Genomic DNA, 15647 nt, shown 5'->3' with positions numbered 1-15647 from the left:
GCCATGCTGAGGATTGTAGCTTATTCGCTGATCTGACCAAAAATGGAGACGCGAGGCTCCTGAAAAAGTCTCCCTTCTGTTAGTTGCTGCTGATGGATGCATTGCTGCTCCCTCCCTCTCGTTGTGCAGCACTAGCAGTGAGTGAATGGTGTTTTTGTTTCCCATCGCACTCTCCCTTCCATTCTCACTCCCACGTTTTGTGTACGTGTCTGCGTTCAGGGAATCAAAACATTCAATCCAAGTTTGTCACCCAAGTCTTGATCTCTTCTTTCCCCCCCGCTCAATGTCTTTGACCACTTCAGAAGGATCACACTTCTAATAATACATATCACGTCTGTTGAATAATTGGAAACTTCTCTCCATCCATCAGTTCAAAGGTGGTTCCCCTGTTATCTTACAGACACACCCTTGCCATTCTCCACCCCCTAACTTCGCCCTGGATAACCCGGCGCCGAGACACGCAGCGTTTCTCTCCCTCCCCGTGCGGGTTGGAACTCAAACCACCAAAAACCAACCCTCGTCTTCTCCCCTTTGCTGTTCTTTGCATTACGCATTGCCGACACTCGTTTTACGGCTACGCCAAATCGCTTTGTCTCGCACTTGGACGAACGACGTCGACTTATCAAGCTGGTGAATCACTCTTCGTGATTGATTCATCTTCTTGAACCCGTATCGACGACGAATCGCATAATTTATTGGTCTTTCTTTCTAAGCCAAGCCACTGCCCGTTCGGCCTTTTTCGACGGTTTTTTGACAACAAACAATCAATATCCTGCAGTGCCGGCCACGCTTGTTCTCCCGCCTGATCTTGATTTACAATCACGCTCGCTGGTCATCCACATGTGTACCACTAGGTGAGTTCCGGCAGCTTGACTGTCTATGAAGTTGTACCCTGCGCTTCGTTCATCTGGCTTCACATCACTGGATGACGTCTCCCAGGACAGGGCAACCCATGGCGAAGACATGATCTCTACGGACAGCAACTGACCTTATTCTCCAATAGATAATTAATTTAAGCAACATGTCGGGATATCCAGGCGGTGGTCAACGCGACCAGTACGATGATGGTTATGGCCATCAACAGGGAGGCAACCAGCAACAACACGGTGGAAACACTGACTCCTACTACCAGGATGATCAGTACTACGACCAAGGCTACGATAACCGTGGCCCAAATAACAACAACAATAACAACCATGACGGCTACTACGACGAATCGTGAGCATCGAGTTCCCCCTTTCGTAAATATTTCACTAACACTGTAGTAGTGGTTACTACAACGCCGACCCCAATAACCCCTACCAGCAGGATGGAGGCTATTACGACGGCCACGATCAATACCAAGACGGCTACTACGACAATGGCCAGGGTGGCTACTATGATCAGGACTACGACCGTGGCTATCAAGGCCAAGGAGGCCGTCAGGGCTCTGAGGAAGATTCCGAGACTTTCAGCGACTTTACCATGAGATCGGACATGGCTCGCGCTGCTGAAATGGATTACTACGGCCGGGGCGACGAGCGTTACAATAGCTACAACGATGGACAACGTGGCTACCGACCTCCTTCCTCGCAAATCTCGTATGGTGGGAACCGCTCTTCAGGTGCTTCGACTCCTAACTATGGCATGGACTACGGTAATGTTCTCCCTGCTGGTCAGCGATCCCGAGAGCCCTACCCGGCCTGGACTTCAGATGCCCAGATTCCTTTGTCTAAGGAGGAGATTGAGGACATCTTCCTCGACTTGACCTCCAAGTTCGGTTTCCAGCGTGACAGCATGCGCAACATGTACGATCATCTGATGATCCTACTCGACTCGCGAGCCTCGCGCATGACCCCGAACCAGGCACTTCTCTCCCTTCATGCTGATTATATTGGTGGTGACAACGCCAACTACCGCAAATGGTACTTTGCTGCTCACCTGGATTTGGACGACGCTGTAGGATTCTCCAATGCACAAGGCAAGGGCCTAAAGCGCAAGAAGAAGGGCGGAAAGAAGAAGAAGAAGGATGCCGAGGCCAACGAAGCTGAAACTCTGCAGGAGCTTGAAGGCGATGACAGTCTCGAAGCTGCTGAGTACCGCTGGAAGAGCCGCATGAACAAGATGTCTCAGCATGATCGGGTTCGCCAGATCGCTCTGTACCTGCTTTGCTGGGGTGAAGCCAACCAAGTTCGTTTCATGCCCGAGTGCTTGTGCTTCATCTTCAAGTGTGCGGATGATTACCTCAACTCTCCCGCTTGCCAAGCTCTCGTTGAGCCTGTGGAGGAGTTCACTTACCTTAACAACGTCATTACTCCTCTCTACCAATACTTGAGAGACCAGGGATACGAGATCTCCGACGGCGTGTACGTCCGCCGTGAGCGCGACCACAAGAACATTATTGGTTATGATGATTGTAACCAGCTTTTCTGGTACCCCGAAGGTATTGAACGCATTGCCCTCCAGGACAAGAGCAAGCTGGTTGATGTGCCTCCTGCTGAGCGATATCTCAAGCTGAAGGATGTCAACTGGAAGAAGTGCTTTTTCAAGACGTACAAGGAGTCTCGTTCTTGGTTTCATCTTCTCGTCAACTTCAACCGTATTTGGATCATTCATTTGACCATGTTCTGGTTCTACACCTCCCATAACGCTCCCAGTCTCCTGGTCGGACCAAAATACGAACAGCAGGTTAACCAGAAACCCTCAACGGCTAAGCAATTCTCTATCGTCGGTTTTGGTGGTGCCATTGCATCTCTTATCCAGGTTCTGGCTACTCTTGCGGAGTGGGCTTATGTTCCTCGTCGATGGGCTGGTGCGCAGCATCTCACGAAGCGACTCTTGTTCTTGCTCTTTATCCTCGTTCTAAACATCGCCCCTGGTGTAAAGGTTTTCATGTTGCCAAAAATTGGACCTGAGAAGATTAACACCGCTATTGGTATCGTTCACTTCATCATTGCTGTGATCACGTTCATCTTCTTCTCTATCATGCCCCTCGGAGGTCTATTTGGCAGCTACCTGTCTACCAATAGCAGACGCTACGTTGCTAGTCAGACATTCACTGCTAGCTGGCCAAGACTCCGTGGCAATGACATGGCAATGTCCTATGGTTTGTGGGCGACAGTATTTGGTGTGAAGATGGGTGTCTCGTACACTTACCTGATTCTTTCGTTCCGTGATCCCATCCGATACTTGAGCATCATGAACGTCGACTCTTGCCTGGGTGATAAGACCCTTCTCGGCAATCAACTTTGCCGCTGGCACCCAACAATTGTCCTGGCCCTGATGGCCTTCACTGACGTTATCTTCTTCTTCCTCGATACTTACCTTTGGTATGTCTTGTTGAACACCGTCTTCTCGGTTTCACGATCGTTCTATATAGGATCCTCCATCTGGACACCCTGGCGCAACATCTTCTCTCGCCTTCCTAAGCGTGTTTACTCCAAGGTTCTAGCAACGACAGACATGGAGATCAAGTATAAACCAAAGGTTCTTATTTCGCAGATTTGGAACGCCATCGTTATTTCCATGTACCGTGAGCATCTTCTCGCGATCGAGCACGTTCAGAAGCTTCTTTATCATCAGGTTCCTTCTGAGCAGGAGGGCAAGCGAACTCTTCGTGCACCTACTTTCTTCATCTCTCAGGAAGATCACTCTTTCAAGACCGAGTTCTTCCCTGCCTACAGTGAAGCTGAGCGCCGCATTTCATTCTTTGCACAATCCCTATCAACTCCCATTCCTGAGCCTCTGCCCGTTGACAACATGCCTACCTTTACAGTCATGATCCCCCACTACAGCGAGAAGATCCTTCTTTCTCTCCGTGAAATCATTCGCGAGGATGAGCCTTACTCTCGTGTTACACTCCTGGAGTATCTCAAGCAGCTGCACCCTCACGAGTGGGACTGCTTTGTCAAGGATACCAAGATTTTGGCCGATGAAACCTCGCAATATAACGGCGAGACAGATAAGAACGAGAAGGACACCGCCAAGAGCAAGATCGACGATCTTCCCTTCTACTGTATTGGTTTCAAGTCTTCCGCACCCGAGTACACCCTTCGTACTCGTATCTGGGCGTCTCTTCGTTTCCAAACCCTGTACCGCACTATCTCTGGTTTCATGAACTACAGCCGTGCCATCAAGCTCCTCTACCGTGTCGAGAACCCTGAGGTTGTTCAGATGTTCGGTGGTAACACCGACAAGCTCGAACGTGAACTTGAGCGTATGGCTCGCCGCAAGTTCAAGATTGTCGTTTCCATGCAGCGATTCTCCAAGTTCAAGAAAGAAGAGATGGAAAATGCCGAATTCTTGCTCCGCGCCTACCCTGACCTTCAAATCGCTTACTTGGACGAGGAACCCCCAGTTGCTGAAGGCGAAGAACCCCGACTTTACTCAGTTCTTATCGATGGCCATTCTGAAGTTATGGAGAACGGCATGCGACGCCCAAAGTTCCGTGTTCAACTCTCTGGCAATCCTATTCTTGGTGATGGAAAGTCCGACAACCAGAACCACTCCATTATCTTCTACCGTGGCGAGTACATCCAGCTCATCGATGCCAACCAGGACAACTATCTCGAGGAGTGTCTCAAGATTCGCAGCGTTTTGGCCGAATTTGAAGAGATGAAGACTGACAATGTTTCCCCCTACACTCCTGGTGTCAAGAACGACGTTAGCTCCCCTGTGGCCATTCTCGGTATGCGAGAATACATTTTCTCAGAGAACATTGGTATTCTTGGTGACATTGCTGCCGGTAAGGAACAAACATTCGGTACTCTCTTCGCTCGAACTATGGCTCAAATCGGTGGTAAACTTCATTACGGCCATCCCGATTTTCTCAATGGTATTTTCATGACAACGCGTGGTGGTGTCTCCAAGGCTCAGAAGGGTCTGCATCTAAACGAGGATATTTACGCTGGTATGAATGCCCTCCTTCGTGGTGGACGAATCAAGCAATGTGAATACTTCCAGTGTGGTAAGGGTCGTGATTTGGGTTTCGGTTCCGTCCTCAACTTCACAACCAAGATTGGTACTGGTATGGGTGAACAGTTCTTGTCCCGCGAGTACTACTATCTCGGCACTCAACTTCCTCTCGATCGATTCTTGTCCTTCTACTACGCTCATCCTGGTTTCCATTTGAACAACATGTTCATCATGTTCTCCGTTCAGATGTTCATGATTACAATGGTCAACCTGGGAGCTCTTCGCCATGAGACAAAGGCTTGCGAATACAACCGAAACGTCCCTATTACCGACCCTCTGTACCCGACTGGTTGTGCCAACACTGATGCCCTCACCGACTGGATTTACCGATGTATCGTTTCCATTCTTTTCGTTCTTTTCCTCTCTTTCATCCCTCTTATTGTTCAGGAGTTGATGGAGCGTGGCTTCTGGCGCGCCTTCGTCCGATTGATGAAGCAATTCTGCTCGCTCTCGCTCATGTTCGAAGTTTTCGTCTGTCAGATCTATGCGAACTCTGTGCAGCAGAACATTTCGTTCGGCGGTGCGCGATATATTGGTACGGGTCGTGGTTTTGCCACTGCACGTATTCCCTTCGGTGTCTTGTATTCTCGATTCGCTGGGCCAGCTATTTACTTCGGCGCTCGTTTGCTCATGATGCTTCTCTTCGCGACTCTGACTGTCTGGAAGGGTGTTTTGATCTATTTCTGGATCACACTTCTTGCTCTGACCATCTCGCCCTTCTTGTACAACCCTCACCAGTTCGCATGGACTGATTTCTTCATCGACTACCGAGATTACCTCCGATGGTTGTCCCGTGGTAACTCACGAAGCCACGCCTCGTCTTGGATTTCTTACTGTCGTTTGTCTCGAACTCGTCTTACTGGTTACAAGCGAAAGGCTCTGGGAGACCCCTCTGCTAAGATGTCTGCGGATGTTCCTCGCGCTCCGTTCGCCAACATCTTCTTTAGCGAGATTTTCTCTCCTCTCATGCTTGCCGTTGTCACGATTCTCCCCTATCTGTTTATCAACGCCCAAACTGGTGTTGCCCAGGCCCCTCAGAAGGACACCGTCAAGGGCAAACCCGAGGCAACTGACTCTCTGATCCGGCTGCTCGTTATTGCCTTTGCCCCTATTGCTGTTAACGCAGGTGTCTTGGCTGCTATGTTCGGCATGGCCTGCTGTATGGGTCCCCTACTCAGCATGTGCTGCAAGAAGTTTGGCAGTGTTCTCGCCGGTATCGCTCACGCTACTGCTGTTATATTCTTGTTGATCTCCTTCCTGGGTATGTTTGTTCTCGAGGGCTTCAACTTTACCCGCACACTGTCTGGTATGATCGCTGTCACTTGCATCCAGCGCTTTTTCGTCAAGCTCATTGTGTCTCTTGCCCTTACCCGTGAATTCAAGGGCGACACTGCCAACATTGCTTTCTGGACCGGAAAGTGGTACTCCATGGGATGGCACACCATCTCTCAGCCTGCTCGAGAGTTTCTCTGCAAGATCACCGAATTGTCCATGTTCGCAGCCGATTTCGTTTTGGGTCATTGGCTGCTCTTTTTCATGGCACCTGTCATCTTGATTCCCAAGATCGACATGCTCCACTCTATGATGCTGTTCTGGCTTCGCCCAAGGTATATCTTATCCTTTGCTTGTTATATTTTGAATTTGCCCTAACCTCAGAACAGTCGCCAAATCCGACCTCCCATCTACTCGATGAAGCAATCCAAGCTTAGACGCAGACGTGTGGTTCGTTACGCCATCCTCTACTTCACGCTTCTCGTCGTTTTCATCGCTTTGATTGCTGGCCCTATTGTGGCTGGCAAGTACATGCCACCCAACACGATCAGCGATGCCCTCGGCAGTCTGCCCTTCAATCTTGTTCAGCCTAACAACCTCAACAATGACAACACCAACAGCACCATGGCTACTGGTACAGGAATGGTTGGCTACACCGGTGCTGGCCTTACGAAGACCAAGACTGGCGCTGATGCCTCGGCAACCGGCAAGATCAAGCTGTTCTAAGTGGGAATATTCAGACAGGCCCATTTGGAGGTGCCTCATGGGGGAGATGTCCCTGGCTTTTCTCCGCTGACAGAAAAATTGTGGAAACGGGAAGTTTTTGTTTTTTGCTTGTTTTTGTTTTCAGTTCAGCAGTTTGAGTGGATGCACGTGCATACATAGGTTGAAGTTTTATAGAAGATGGTGGGAGATGGGAGAGATACAGAAGGAGGAGGTTGGCATAAGTCAGACCTGACATTCACTGGCTGAACTGGACTGATCTTTTTTGGTACAAGGCGCACTTCTTTTTTTTAAACTATTATAATGTGTACAATGAAAGGAAGAAACACATCCATGGCAGAAACTCTAGACCTAAATGCAAATAATGCCTCTTGAACATTCTTTTCATTTCATTTATACTACTAGCCTACGCTCTCCATAGAAACCAAAAATTGTAAGAGGTATTCTAGTCTACTGTACTGCCTACGACGCTTGTGATTTTGGTTGGTTTATTTCAATGTGTGTAAGCCAATTTTACGTATTCCCATTCCCCGGGCTATCCGATGACCCCTACACTTCCCCTGTAGTGGATGGCCTGTGGTCTTATTGTTTCTCACCTTCAGGTACCCGTTGAGCCCCTGTTAGATATGGATCCTTAGTACAGCCAATCAGCCTGCGGCCTGCGGCTTGACTCGCTTCGACGTTAGAGGACTCTGGAGGCCCCTTTGTAGACCCATGTACCTATGATGGACCTTGACTTGACAATTCAGAATCCTCGGTTGACGTCCATTTTAACTCCTTTCAACAACACGCTTCCAATCCAAACCAATATATATTCTCACGACCGGACGAGACGAGACGCGACGCAAGATCGATAGAAGTTGACGTAACCATTCAAGACAATTGGAAACAAAAAAAAACATGGAACTCGATGCCCTCCAAGCCCGGGTGGGTGAAATCCTCGAACAGGCCGCCGTCTACTTCCATAAAGTCCCTGGTTCTGCAGTATTTATGCGCTACATCCAGTCGAGTTATCAGAACGACCCCGTGCGATCCGCCATTGAACTTGTGCTGCTTCTCTTCTTTATCCGCTATCTCCTGTCGCCTTCTTACTCGACCCGTAAGCAGAATTACATCAAGTTGAGAGAGGAGGTGAGAACACAGCCAGATCCTTAACCCTCGCAGGATTGAAGTCGCTAATGTTGGCTTCTTCGTAGGAAATTGAAGAGTTGATCGATGAATGGCAGCCCGAGCCTCTCGTCGTCGAGCAGACTCCATTTGAGGTGGCTGAAGCCGAACGTCTTCCTGTCCTTGTTGGGTGAGCATCATCAAGTCTAATCACATGCGCAATCTAGTCAGGATCAGCATCTGATATTTCTATAGCCCTACCGGTCCCAAGACTAAACTCGCCAACGGCCGAACTGTTACCAATCTCGCATCCTACAACTTCTACAACTTCAACGGCAATGATCAGATTAAGGAGAAGGCTATCCAGGTTCTGCGTACCTATGGTGTTGGCCCTTGCGGCCCTCCACAGTTCTACGGTACCCAAGACGTTCACATGAAGACTGAAGCCGACATTGCCGCGTATTTGGGCACCGAAGGCTGCATCGTCTACGCTCAATCCTTCAGCACCATCTCTAGTGTCATTCCCTCTTTTTCCAAGCGTGGTGACGTTATCATCGCTGATCGTAATGTCAACTTCGCTATTCGCAAGGGTCTCGAGCAATCGCGAAGCACCATCCGCTGGTATGAACACAATGACATGGACGCTTTGGAAGATGCTATGAAGGCTGTCGCCCGGGAGCAGGCCAATGCCAGGAAGCTTACCCGTCGTTTTGTCGTGACCGAGGGTTTGTTTGAGCTCTCTGGAGATTCTATCGATTTGCCCCGCCTGGTTGAGCTTAAGGAGAAGTACAAGTTCCGCGTTATTCTGGATGAGACCTGGTCTTTTGGTGTTCTCGGCCGTACCGGTCGTGGTATTACTGAGGCGCAAAACGTGGACCCCCAACAGGTTGACATGATCATTGGTTCCCTTGCTGGACCTCTCTGTGCCGGTGGTGGCTTCTGTGCTGGTCCCAAGGATGTTGTCGAGCACCAGCGTATCACATCTTCTGCGTATACATTCTCTGCCGCTCTCCCTGCCATGTTGGCTGTCACCGCCAGCGAGACCCTCAACCTGCTCCAGTGTAACCCTGAAATCCTGGCACAGTCCCGCGAGAACATCAAGGCTATGAGGGCCCAATTGGATCCCCGCAGTGATTGGGTTTACAGCCCAAGCGACCCCGAGAACCCTATCATGCTCCTTGTCCTCAGGCCTGAAGTTGTGGCTGCCCGTAAGCTCGGACTGGAAGACCAAGAACGTATCTTTTTGGACTGTGTGGAAGAGGTACGTGCATCGGACACTGAAACATGAACGAATATGAACTTACCCCTGAACAGACTCTTGCCAACGGCGTCTTGATCACAAGAACCAAGACCAGACCTTATGCGCATGCTGTGAAGCCCAAGGACGGCGCGTGGTTTGCCCAGCCTGCTCTTCGAATTTGTGTTACATCAGCACTGTCTAAGAAGGATATTGAGAAGGCCGGTGTGACTATTCGACATGCTATCACTAAGGTCATGACACGAAAGACGAGCACCAAGACCGCCTGATTCAGGGGCTTAACGGATGATAATTTTGATGACAGATGGAGGCTGGCTGAATGCATGTTATACAGCTGAGCATAGTCGATAAGGCGTCGGGTTACACTGAGACCTTTTTGATTATGATGGATAATCAGCCAACGCAATAGACGAGGGGCAATATGGAACGATTTACAAAGTGGCTGGCAGCCATTTAACAAGCTAATGATTAATAGATGCGGCCCTCGTACGCTAGCATTGAATGAATATTTCCGATATAATGGTTTTGTGTCTTTGTGGGCTCCGTGATTAGGTGGTGATTGATCGGTTTCGTATCATGGTTTTGATACTGAAGAGGGGAAATTCTCAAGAAACCTTGACGTGTATTTGTTAGCTTTAGTTACTCACAGTTGATGAAGTCGTCTTTGCCAAGTTACTGTTTTCGAATATAAAAATTATGTGAGATAGAGAAGCAGACGTCAGCTGTCTCGCGGTTTTATGAGCCATCCCTTGCCAAGTCACGCCGATGCTGCCAGCTTATAGCCATCCATCAAGGACTCTAACCTGACTATAGAATCACCAAGGACGCACATGTAGAAGAAGGGTCATAATTGGTAGAACCGTAGTCTTAGTTTCACAGTTTATTTTATCAGACGGATGAGGAACCATTTCAGCTCGCAACAGGACTCTGGGCATGTCTCAGACGTTGCATTCCTTGGGAGATTACAGGTCTCGAAATTACGCGCCATGCAAAGAAATCACCTCATTCCAAGAGTCGGGAGCGTGGTGGCCTCTTTTGGTGATTCATTTTTAAGCTTTATGTTTTCGGGCAGTTTGAGTTGTTGAGTTCCATGTTCTGAGTGAGTTTCTGCGTTCGTGTGTCTCATATTCTGGGAGCGGGCTTGAGTGTGAATAGGGAGAACAAGGGATGAAGTCTTATAAATAAGGTAAAGCCAAGCCAATGGAATTTAGGATTTCAGGATGAAACTCACGGACTGAAAGGAATTACGGAGGTGAAGAGCGTCTCACTTGTCTCTTGCAGGGTCAAGCTTAAGCTCAACACTTACAAACGGTAGGCTCAACACGTGTCTTACCGTACCGTACTGTGTCGTTCCTTTTTGTTTTCTTTTGCTTATCATTGTAGAGAGGCCCCTTCCTCCCTTGTTTTGACGTCTCCTCTTTTTCTACTTTACCTCTCCACCTTCAATTTCGCTCTCGTCTCTCCATCTTCTTCTTCATTCATTCACTCCTACAGTCGTTTTTTTCTTTTCCTACTTACAATCACTTCCTAAGATTCGTCATTCTTTGATTCTTCTTTTCAGTTCTACACACACTCTTTTCCTCTGGATCCTATTCATTCTTGGATAGCGGGTTGTTAAGTCCCGTCTTATACACCCATTTTCTCAAATCACTGACCTTTAAACCACTATTTGAGCTCGTTGTAGCAGCTCGTTCACTCTCTAACAACTCTCCAAACTACTACGTACGGTTTTATAAAATATTTAACAAAATGTCGATGAAACGTTTCTTCACTTCGGCAGTTGCCATGGCGGCGGTTGTTGCTGCTGTTCCTGTTGGTGAGTCTTCTCCTGACCAGGTTGTAACTCGAAGCTGACAATCCCAACAGCCCGTCCGCTCGAGAAGCGAGAACCGTATGCCTTTCTTGTGACACGAAACCGTGGTTTTGACTAATAATATTGTAGCGTCACGACTATTACTCTGACTTCGGCCTCTACCTACACCGCAACTATCGCTCCTGCTACCCCTGTCACTCCTACAGGAACTGCAACTTACCCAGGAACTACAGCTCCTGTTCCTGATAGCCCCAAGCCACCTAAGAACGGCAAGCCTGACGGTTCCTGTAGCTCCACAGGCACTTGCGGATCTGGTAGCGGTGGCAGTTCATCCGGTTCTAAGCTCCCTGGTGTCGCATATGCCCCCTACCGAGGCGATCACCAGTGCAAATCCAAGGACGAGATCCAGCACGATATTACGCAGCTCGCAGCTGATTTTTCAGTCCTTCGTATCTATGGCACCGACTGTGACCAGGTCGCCAATGTCTACTCATGCGCCAAGGGTAGCGGCTTGAAGCTGTTCCTCGGCATCTGGAACATTGACGACGTTCAAACTGAGGCCAAGACCATCATCAGTGCAATTGACGACTGGGACGTTGTTGACACCATCAGCGTTGGCAATGAACTTGTCAACAACGGAGCTGCCAGCCCAGCAAAGGTCATCGCCGCTGTCAAGCAGGCTCGTGAGATCCTTCGTGCCGCAGGCTACCAAGGCCCCGTTGTCACAGTTGATACTTTTATTGCTGCCAATGCCAACCCTGAACTTTGCAACGAAAGTGACTACTGTGCTATCAACGCTCACGCCTTCTTCGATGCCAACACTTCTGCTGATGAAGCTGGCCAGTGGCTCTCCAACACTGTTGAAGACCTTCGATCCAAGATTTCTGGCGACAAGCGCATCGTCATTTGCGAGACTGGCTGGCCTACCAAGGGAAACAGCAACGGCAAGGCTGTTCCAGGTATGAGCCAACAGAAGGCTGCTCTCGACTCTATCAAGCAGGCATTCTCCAGCCACATGGGAGACTTGATCCTCTTCTCTGCCTTCAACGATCCCTGGAAGAAGGCCGAAGCCGCAACTTTCATGGCCGAGCAATGGTGGGGTATCGAAGGCCAGGAATCAGTTTCCAACAAGGACCCGTCGTCTTCTAACTAGGGAATGGCTCCCCGATTTGTCATGTCAGTTAGACCTTCAAATATTTGAATGGTTTGCGGTCACGTTTTACTCCGAGATAACGCTCGACTTATGTTTTTTCTATGATGTTTAATGGTTTATTGTTATTGCTTGAGGGTTGTGGATGCCGATTATCAGGTGGCCGTTGCAAGGCTGTACGAGCCTATCATCTTGGGAGGTATGTTGGAGGTTTGTCTACTTTCCTATTCAAGTTCCAACTACCTCATCACATCACCTCGCTTTATGGCTGCTCTTTTAGAGATGAGAAAAGAATTACACCTTGTATTTGTTATTCGAATTGAAATATCCGTTATACAATTTGAACTTGAATTTAGCTTGATGATGAAGTAACAATGAATGAGTGACTTAATCTCAGCATATCTGGACCCTGCAACATGACTTCAAGTTCAGAATACGATCGAGCTCAAGAAACAACGTTGCTGAATTGCCTAAATAAATCAGAGAGTGTGATTGGCTCCAAATCTTCCGCCTCGCGTCGATGACTTCGTTAATCATGAAAGACTATACCCATTGCACTCCTTGCTAGCCCAATAATTTGCCCCTAATGCATAAAGCATAACAGAATATGAATCTTTGTACCATCGCAGTTATTGGCCCAAGAGCTTTCCCCCTCATCAAGCAGATTCGAGTTCCACAGTTGCTGCAGTGCAGCTCGAGACCTCAGCCAACTTGTCTAAGGCTGGCAAATGCATGAAAAAAACTTAAGAAATAGTTTGCTCGCCATGAATGACAAGTATATTGTTAAATAGAATGTAACAACAAGGTTTGGCACGCAATATGGAGAGAGTGGTCGTTAGATGTAGACCACCAGCGATATTAGGATAAAGACCCAATACAACAGACGAGGAGATGAACATGCAAAATCTTTGCTTCTCCGTAGGAAGGTAAAAAGAAAAAGAAAATAAGGCATCAGATCTCACATCGTCCAGAAGTCATAGCAAACTGAAGATCAGTTACCTCAAATGATGGGGATATCTCAAAAGATCCGTTCTGGGACCAAGATCGTTAAACACGCACCCATCAGGCTCCCATCAAGCGGCCCTGCGTATTTCAGCAGGAGGCGCGACGGGATGAGTTTAGCAGATCCAAAGTTCGTCAAGAAACTGGTCGAGTTCGATGATGCGGAATCGGGAGCCGATGCTCTGGCCCCTCAAAAGAGTAGTCCAAGTAGAAGAAAGACTGGCTTTCCAGGAAACAACCTCAACGCTCCAGCCCATTTTCAGAGCGCGTTGGGCTTGTGTCAGGAAGCCGTCCGAATACTTGGCCGGCCGAGCATCACCAGTAGCGATGACAAGCGTGCCGGGCTCCTCGAAATACTGCATAACAGACTCGCTGATTCTAATTTGGAGGGTTTCGTCAACCATGTCTTCGACATAACGGAAGCCGCCGGCTTCGAATGTGTTGTGGTCATCAGCACCAGATTGCTCAGGACGACGACTGCGAAGGTCGACGCGGTAGCCAAGATCCTTGAGTTCTTGGACAAAAGAAGGCTCGTTGCGGTTGGGACGCACAGAACAGCCAACGTTGAGCCATTCCGCGTATCGATCGCGAGTGAGAAGTTCGTGAAAGAAAGCAAGGTTCATTTGTGGGAGTGGGACAAAGCGCGAAGACTCCGGCAAACCAAATTTGGCTCTTAGGGCCTTTTGGAAACCAATGATGATGTTGGACATGTCGACAAAGACATGAATTCCATTTTCTGCGATGGTTGGATAATCTTTGCAGATCATAGAGTCTATGACCCGCTCATGGACGAGCTTTCTCATGAGGCCCTCATGCTTGACCACCGTGGTCTGCACGCTACTGTGAATCTCAGTAAGGGGGCCATACTTGAAATGCTGATATGAGATGATATGTCTGACATGGTCCGATTGAATGCCACCCAAGACCACTATATTGGGTTCAGAGCTATCTCTGGAATGCGATTTGCCCTTGCCCGAATTTGAACTTTTCTTGCTCTTTTTGGTTTCGTCAAAATGCTTAAGCGGAGACTCGCTTGAGCTTGGTGGTGTTGAGGCAGCAGTTGAGTAAGACGTGGCAGGTAGCACATCAGTGTCAGAACCGCATCCAGCCTCTGAGTCGGTAATGGGATCGAAGTTGGGCCGGGTTGATTGGAGGGATTCATTCTCCTCTTCTTCAAACATGTCTTCCTTCAGAACAGTCTCCTTCTTAATTCGAAGAGCCTTTCCAGTTCGCTTCTTATGGAGTTCGCTTGCCATCCCGTCAGATTCAATATGGGCCTCAAGGCTGTGGTCCGGTTGCCTTGAGGTGGCAAGACATGCTTGCTCATGGTTATTTTCATGGGAATGTTTAGGCCCAACCGAGGATCTGGGAATACTGTCTGCACTGTTGGTGGAGTGCGGTACAGAAGGTCGCTTCAATATCGTGATCGGCTGTACCTTTGAAGAAGCCAATGGCTCTCGCTGGTGTTGGGATGATTCATTGTCATTGATACGGATTTGCTGGAAGAGCCGTTTGAAGTTTCCAAGGGACGGGGTTGAATCGAAAGCCTTTGCATTCTTGGGGGAGGCCCAGTCCGTAAGGCTGTTCGAATTCAGCTTGGTAAAGTCACCAAGCTTGAGTCTACCGTCATGTGCAACATTATTTGCAGGCTTACTGCTACCCGGCGGCTCGTGAAGAGGATTGTCTGTTGAGTTTGCCGTTGGAGATGCCATAATAACCATCAAGAGCGACTACGCACATAGATGCGAGTTGGTGGTTGTAGGTGAAGTTGGTGAGCTGCTCAACGCCAATCCGAGACGTGAGAGTATTGCTGAAGTGTTTTCCAAGTATTGACCAACAGTGCCGTTAAAGTGAATTATCCAAAGTTGTAATTGCAATTTGCTAGGACCGTAGAAAATGGTAAAGCCAAGAACGTATTGAGAAAGCGATTTGCCACAACTGAGTATTTAGAATCGCCGCAGAAGCAAGACCCAGAATGAGCTGAAACAAAAACGGACGTCGCGTAGTATAATAGAAAAGGGAACTCGAAATAGCCAAACACAATCTGGGATGACTCAAAGGTCAAATCCAATGCGTCAGATTTTGCCGCTTGATGAAGCCGAGTGAGATCAAGTGCGGAGATCGAGCTACCAGAATATCATGAGGTCACAAGAAGGGAGAAGTGTGAGCCCAATCAAGGCCGTGTTAAGTAGGATACGAATCAAAGACAGAGAACAAAGAATATAATAAAGAAAAGTTGCGCAAAGACTCGAGTCAAGAACAAGGATCCGAATATAGGGAACAAGGAAATACGAACGTTAAACCATTGACGAAGAATGGACGAGATGAGATGAATGATGAGTCAATTCACCATGAACTGAGGCTACCTA

The 15647-nt window shown here is 48.5% G+C and overlaps 4 protein-coding genes across 4 annotated transcripts; 3 read left to right on the top strand and 1 right to left on the bottom strand.

Annotated features, from left to right (window-relative positions):
- The first annotated feature begins 753 nt into the window (after window positions 1–753).
- Window positions 754–7382, top strand: FOBCDRAFT_15540 (1,3-beta-glucan synthase component-domain-containing protein). The gene is made up of 4 exons (XM_031173665.3): window positions 754–854; window positions 1004–1218; window positions 1269–6560; window positions 6615–7382. Exons 2-4 carry the CDS (start codon window positions 1022–1024, stop codon window positions 6949–6951), a joined length of 5826 nt encoding a protein of 1941 aa, XP_031050450.2. The 5' UTR covers window positions 754–854; window positions 1004–1021; the 3' UTR covers window positions 6952–7382.
- Window positions 7383–7691: 309 nt separating this feature from the next.
- On the top strand, window positions 7692–9984 carry FOBCDRAFT_215010 (pyridoxal phosphate-dependent transferase). The gene is made up of 4 exons (XM_031173662.3): window positions 7692–8079; window positions 8145–8245; window positions 8311–9316; window positions 9370–9984. Exons 1-4 carry the CDS (start codon window positions 7849–7851, stop codon window positions 9580–9582), a joined length of 1551 nt encoding a protein of 516 aa, XP_031050447.1. The 5' UTR covers window positions 7692–7848; the 3' UTR covers window positions 9583–9984.
- A 769-nt stretch (window positions 9985–10753) lies between these two features.
- On the top strand, window positions 10754–12641 carry FOBCDRAFT_15524 (glycoside hydrolase superfamily). Its single transcript, XM_031173660.3, has 3 exons — window positions 10754–11129; window positions 11180–11204; window positions 11256–12641. The coding sequence occupies exons 1-3, from the start codon at window positions 11063–11065 to the stop codon at window positions 12277–12279; spliced, it is 1116 nt and encodes a 371-aa protein (XP_031050445.1). The 5' UTR covers window positions 10754–11062; the 3' UTR covers window positions 12280–12641.
- A 643-nt stretch (window positions 12642–13284) lies between these two features.
- Window positions 13285–15238, bottom strand: FOBCDRAFT_15517 (uncharacterized protein). The gene has a single exon (XM_031173661.3). The coding sequence runs from the start codon at window positions 14997–14999 to the stop codon at window positions 13395–13397; it is 1605 nt and encodes a 534-aa protein (XP_031050446.3). The 5' UTR covers window positions 15000–15238; the 3' UTR covers window positions 13285–13394.
- Window positions 15239–15647: the final 409 nt, after the last annotated feature.

The sequence above is a fragment of the Fusarium oxysporum genome, chromosome II (genome assembly GCF_013085055.1).
Source record: "Fusarium oxysporum Fo47 chromosome II, complete sequence".
Lineage (NCBI taxonomy): Eukaryota > Fungi > Ascomycota > Sordariomycetes > Hypocreales > Nectriaceae > Fusarium > Fusarium oxysporum.
This window is presented reverse-complemented; position numbering and strand designations above follow the sequence as displayed.

What these genes read in the sequence shown, in the direction of transcription:
- FOBCDRAFT_215010 (XM_031173662.3), top strand. Translation starts at nt 7,849, where the DNA reads ATGGAACTCGATGCCCTCCAAGCCCGGGTGGGTGAAATCCTCGAACAG. An exon ending in CGTCTTCCTGTCCTTGTTGG is followed by an intron (nt 8,246 to 8,310) that starts GTGAGCATCATC and finishes ATATTTCTATAG; the next exon opens with CCCTACCGGTCCCAAGACTA. An exon ending in TTTTGGACTGTGTGGAAGAG is followed by an intron (nt 9,317 to 9,369) that starts GTACGTGCATCG and finishes ACCCCTGAACAG; the next exon opens with ACTCTTGCCAACGGCGTCTT.
- FOBCDRAFT_15517 (XM_031173661.3), bottom strand. Translation starts at nt 14,999, where the DNA reads ATGGTTATTATGGCATCTCCAACGGCAAACTCAACAGACAATCCTCTT.
- FOBCDRAFT_15540 (XM_031173665.3), top strand. Translation starts at nt 1,022, where the DNA reads ATGTCGGGATATCCAGGCGGTGGTCAACGCGACCAGTACGATGATGGT. An exon ending in GACGGCTACTACGACGAATC is followed by an intron (nt 1,219 to 1,268) that starts GTGAGCATCGAG and finishes ACACTGTAGTAG; the next exon opens with TGGTTACTACAACGCCGACC. An exon ending in CTGTTCTGGCTTCGCCCAAG is followed by an intron (nt 6,561 to 6,614) that starts GTATATCTTATC and finishes ACCTCAGAACAG; the next exon opens with TCGCCAAATCCGACCTCCCA.
- FOBCDRAFT_15524 (XM_031173660.3), top strand. Translation starts at nt 11,063, where the DNA reads ATGTCGATGAAACGTTTCTTCACTTCGGCAGTTGCCATGGCGGCGGTT. An exon ending in TGTTGCTGCTGTTCCTGTTG is followed by an intron (nt 11,130 to 11,179) that starts GTGAGTCTTCTC and finishes CAATCCCAACAG; the next exon opens with CCCGTCCGCTCGAGAAGCGA. An exon ending in CCGCTCGAGAAGCGAGAACC is followed by an intron (nt 11,205 to 11,255) that starts GTATGCCTTTCT and finishes ATAATATTGTAG; the next exon opens with CGTCACGACTATTACTCTGA.